The following is a 4,725-nucleotide window of genomic DNA, read 5'->3' as shown; positions in this document are numbered from 1 at the left end:
TTCTTGTATGCTTACGTACTGTGGTAGGGGCTGATCATTTGATGCCCTACTGCACAGCACTGAATTGGCTGGACTGCTAGAAGGCACTCCTGCCAGAATTTTTTTTTTTAATCCAGTAAAACCAACAAAACATGAAAATAATTGTTGCCACACCCAGGAATTAGTGGTATAAGCTTGAATTTCCCCCACGCTACTCCTCCGAATGCTAGAAACAAATAATAGCTCTCAGTCAATAGCCCGTCAACTGAAAGAACATATTTATGGAAACCAACTCTGTAGCACAGCTTCAAAAGAGTTAATACCAAAAGCTTCTGCTCAAACACCCAAATTCATCTTGACCGGCACACAGCTCACTCACACAGCATCAGCATGGCTTGGAGCTGTAACACGAAGGTTCACCTGGGAGGAATATTTCTCTCATTCTTTGGATGGGTCTCATCCTGCGTTGCGACTTTTGTGCCACTCTGGAAGAATCTCAACCTGGACTTGAATGAAATGGAAATCTGGACCATGGGGCTTTGGCAAGTCTGCGTAATGCAAGAGGAAGGTATTATGGAGTGTAAAAGCTATGAGTCTTTCTTGGCTCTGCCATTTGACCTCAGGGTGTCCAGGATTTTGATGTTCCTCTCTAATGGATCGGGACTCCTTGGATTCTTGATCTCCAGTTGTGGGCTGGACTGTTGCAAGGCCTGGGAAGAAAAAACGGCTCTAAAGAAACAACTAACGCTTTGCGGAGGAGTGATTTTTGGCATCTCAGGAATTATGACCCTCGTTCCAGTTTCCTGGCTCGCCTATAACACCGTAAATGAATTCTGGGATGAAACTGTCCCAGAAATTGTACCAAGATGGGAATTTGGGGAAGCAATGTTCCTGGGCTGGTTTGCTGGATTTTTCCTTGTAGTAGGTGGGCTGCTCACCATCTGCTCAGCCTGTTTGAAAGGGACGGAAATGCCAACAATGCCTTTAGCAGCTTGCCGTGAACCAACACAGGTGCAAGGTCCATTAGCAATGCGACACTGGAGCCAACGTTCACACCCCAAAAACGCTGACCTGGTAATCTAAGACTTCCGGCACAGAATTCTGTACTGCTCCCTAGCTTTTCAGATTTTGAGACAATTCCCATAATGATTTACAGGATGATTAGCTACTTTTTTGTCCATAAGAAATTATTAAGTCTTGCTATTTGTTTTGTCTTCCTGTGTGTTTGTAAGTTTTAAAGAGCAAAAGCTTTTTCTGAGACTCTTGCAAACTGAGCCTGGCACTATAAAATCAGCGAGGTGAACACAGAAAACTAAATAGCACTTCATATTTCTAGCAACATTTTAAATGCAGCATGTTATTGATTATTCTATTTGAGCATCTTTGGAAATTTCTGATAGGATAGTAACATCTGTACACAATTCTGAAGGTTATCGCTCCTTAACTGTCCATTGTAGGGAGACAAGGTGGGTGAGGAAATATCTATCTATCTATACACAGATAAATTCCACCACATAAATTATTCAATTTGATGGCAACATGTTTCTGTGCTCTCAAAAAGTAACTGCATCTTGAACAGCATAAAAGGAGAAGATGGGGATGCAGGATTTTAACTATAAAGAGCAACGCTGCAGTATTTTTGTTCATCTAGCAAAATTTTCTTATAGAAAGTCAGTTTATACAAAAAATGCATTTTCCACATCCATGAAAGGTGCAAAATCAGAGGCATATATTTACTAGTCAGTGAAATCATAAAAATATCAGACCCACAATTAGAATGTTATCCAATTTAATTCTTTTTTAGATCACTTGTGTATAACAATTAGAATGTAACTGTTCCTCTAAAGATCTCCTAAATTTTCATTTGGCTACCAAAAAAATGCTTGTATTCACTTACTGTTACTACTAATAGAGTTATATATAAGAAACCTGTTAAATACTCATTTTAGCCTGATCAGGAGTAAATCTGATGCTACAGTACTATTTGACAACTCTGTTTTGTTATTTTTAAAACCTTTGCTTACAATGTCTGTGACAATGAGATCAATCCAAGGAAGCCCGCATCCAAAACCAGAATTCTTTTGAGAATCAAAGTAGTTCACTTTTGGTTTAAAAAGTTTGGTTTTGCAATTTGCTCTTCGTCCCAGCATAGATACCAATATGCAGAGAGCAAGGTTATTCGCAGAGATTTTCCTAGCCTGGCTGAACCCAGGACATTTTAGAAACTTTGCGGACAGGCCAAAAAATGAACTTTAGGGAGCCCGCCCGAGCTTCCTGAACAATCCACCCTCCATCAGCCTTTCAAATCTCCCAATCGCTACTTGAAATGATGCACGTATTTTTTTCATGAATGGGAACTTTGCTTGTATGTATAATTCAGGATGTGGTCTCACAGCCTGATCCAAGTCAACAGAAGGTCTCCCCATTTTCTCTAATAGGTTTGGATCAGGTCCCAAGTGCATACATATTAGAACCTTAAAATTCATGTTAAAAAGAACTGAAAGGAACCCACCGAAAATTCGGAACGGCATTCTTCTTCAGCCAATTCTGCTGCTCCCAGTTGTCCGTTAAGTATGTGCGAAACAATGCTTGATGCTGCTGCTGCCTTCACCTCCCAATAGCTTCCCCCTTTCCCTCCCGCTGCCCCACACCAAGTCAAAATCCCGTATTTGTGGCAACACAGCTGGTTGCTGTGGAAATTAGTCGATGACAGACAGTTTAGGAACTGTAAGGAGCAGCAGCCAAGAGTCGGATTTCTGTAACAAGGATCAAGAGATGCAAAACGCAGGGGCAGGAGGGCAACATTCTTGGCTGGTGGAATGTGCTTTTCAAAGATCTACACAAACTGTTTGCTGCTTTCCAGGGGCCTGACAAACCCCCAAAGGCAAAAGAGACTCTTAGGTGTTGGCTGTCACTGTCATCCGCACCCTGGGGAAACCAACATAGGGAGTGAGCGGGGAGAGAAAAGAATTGTGGTGACAGCCCAGATTTTTTAGCGTCAGTAGGCTCCCTTTATGCGTTTGTGGCTTTAAGGCCTGATCCAATGTCAATGGAAAGATTTCAATGGAATTCACTGGACACTGGATTGGGCTCTTCAAGCAGATTAGTGTTACAGTAAACAAGTCCTTTAATTTCCTAATATTTGTTTTTTGCTATGTGTGGAGTTGGAGGTCTATTGTTCATATATTTTTGGTAGTAGTTTAATGGGACAAATATCCCCATGACTGTACGAACAATGGCACTCTGTGTACATTAGGATTTCCCCCAATCACATCCTATTCGGTCGCAGCCAAACTGGCTTTTTGCAGGGGTATGACTGGTTTAGTTCTTGCACAGAGGGGTCTTTAAAATTACACACCCTCTACTAAACTCTCAACATAGCACAGTGGACATGAGGGAGTCTAGAGTGGCGGTGAACAGCAAATATTGTTAGCAGGGTCATGGAGTAAAGACTTGATGAGAAATTACCTATATGGCAAAACAGATAGGCACTTCGGGGACAGGGAAGACAAAGCGTTAGGGATATCTCAGAACCCCATGCACCACTCCTCCAACAAGCCAGACTTGAAACTACCAAAAACGGAGGTCTCTTGAGTGTTTTGGTACTAGATGATAACAGAGAGTAGCCAGGAAACAAGAGAATCACCACCATCCCAATGGACAATATGAAACACAAATAAGGCCACAATATGAAACACAAATAAGGCCACAAAGTTGAAATATCAAAGGCCGTTGGCTCCACCATCACCCCTTAAAAAGGTAATGGTATGTGACTATCTCTGCACAGTGGTAGGGTGGTTTCTTTAAGAGTGTTTTCAGTTTTGACTCTCTGTTAACTGGGGAAAAAGAGGGTGAACCCCAACTCCAAAGTTAAATAACCAGGTGAGGGTGAAACAGGCAAAGTGAGTCACCCCGTCATTGACAACTAATCCTCACCTGTCTGCATTCAAACAGAACTCCACCAATTATTACTATTTTGCACTCTTAACCCAGCCCTATAAATGTCTATCTTCCATTTGCCCATCGAGTCCCCATCTGGAAGGTATTTTATTTTATTTTATTTTATTTTATTTTTACAGCTGTGTTTTGAACTGTTGGAATAAATCTGTGTTTTGCTAGGGAAATGCTAACAGAAGCTTAACTATAAAAAGGGTAATGGTTCTGCGATAATGCAGATTTATGTGAGCAACTGAATATGAAACTCAAACATTTCAATCCCAAATGAATAAACAGTTTGGCTGCAGGAGCTTACAGTGTTTCTCCCTCCTCTTTGCTAATTTAATCCAAGCGAATTAGTCACTGCTGTGTGCTTGGAAATGGCTGTTTACTGAAGGCATTCTGCATATAGAGAGCCAACTGCAGAACGACTCGAAATAGAAAGGGGTTCAAAGTGGGGCTCTCTAAAGGAATTTCTCTTGGGTGGCCTGTCAAAATAAGCAACCTGCATGTCAAAGTCTCTGGAATATGTACAGCGGAGGACAGGTGGGTGAAAGAGCCTTAGGTGACCCAGTACTCAAGGTGGGTGAACTTCACCCAGAAGTAAGATACAAAAAGCTTCTCTACAAGTGGCTCCATTTGTCTAGACCTCAATTCTTGCTAGATGGGCTGATGTACGTCTGGACAAAGAGTACAACCACCAGGAAGGATTTGTCTCCTATTGAAATTTGTCTCCTACCGAAAAGCTAATTCAGAGCAAAAGGGAATGTGCAACTACACTTATACTATTTATCTTGAAGTAAAAAAACC

General features: G+C 41.5%; 1 protein-coding gene across 1 annotated transcript; it reads left to right on the top strand.

Annotated features, from left to right (window-relative positions):
- The first annotated feature begins 369 nt into the window (after positions 1 to 369).
- LOC112118210 (claudin-22) lies at positions 370 to 1,062 on the top strand. Its single transcript, XM_024216434.1, has one exon. It carries the CDS (start codon positions 370 to 372, stop codon positions 1,060 to 1,062), a length of 693 nt encoding a protein of 230 aa, XP_024072202.1.
- Positions 1,063 to 4,725: the final 3,663 nt, after the last annotated feature.

Source organism: Terrapene carolina, unplaced genomic scaffold (genome assembly GCF_002925995.2).
Source record: "Terrapene carolina triunguis isolate 2854851 unplaced genomic scaffold, T_m_triunguis-2.0 Scaffold26986, whole genome shotgun sequence".
NCBI lineage: Eukaryota > Metazoa > Chordata > Testudines > Emydidae > Terrapene > Terrapene triunguis.
Note: the sequence above shows the minus strand (reverse complement) of the source record. Positions and strands in the feature narration are given on the sequence as shown.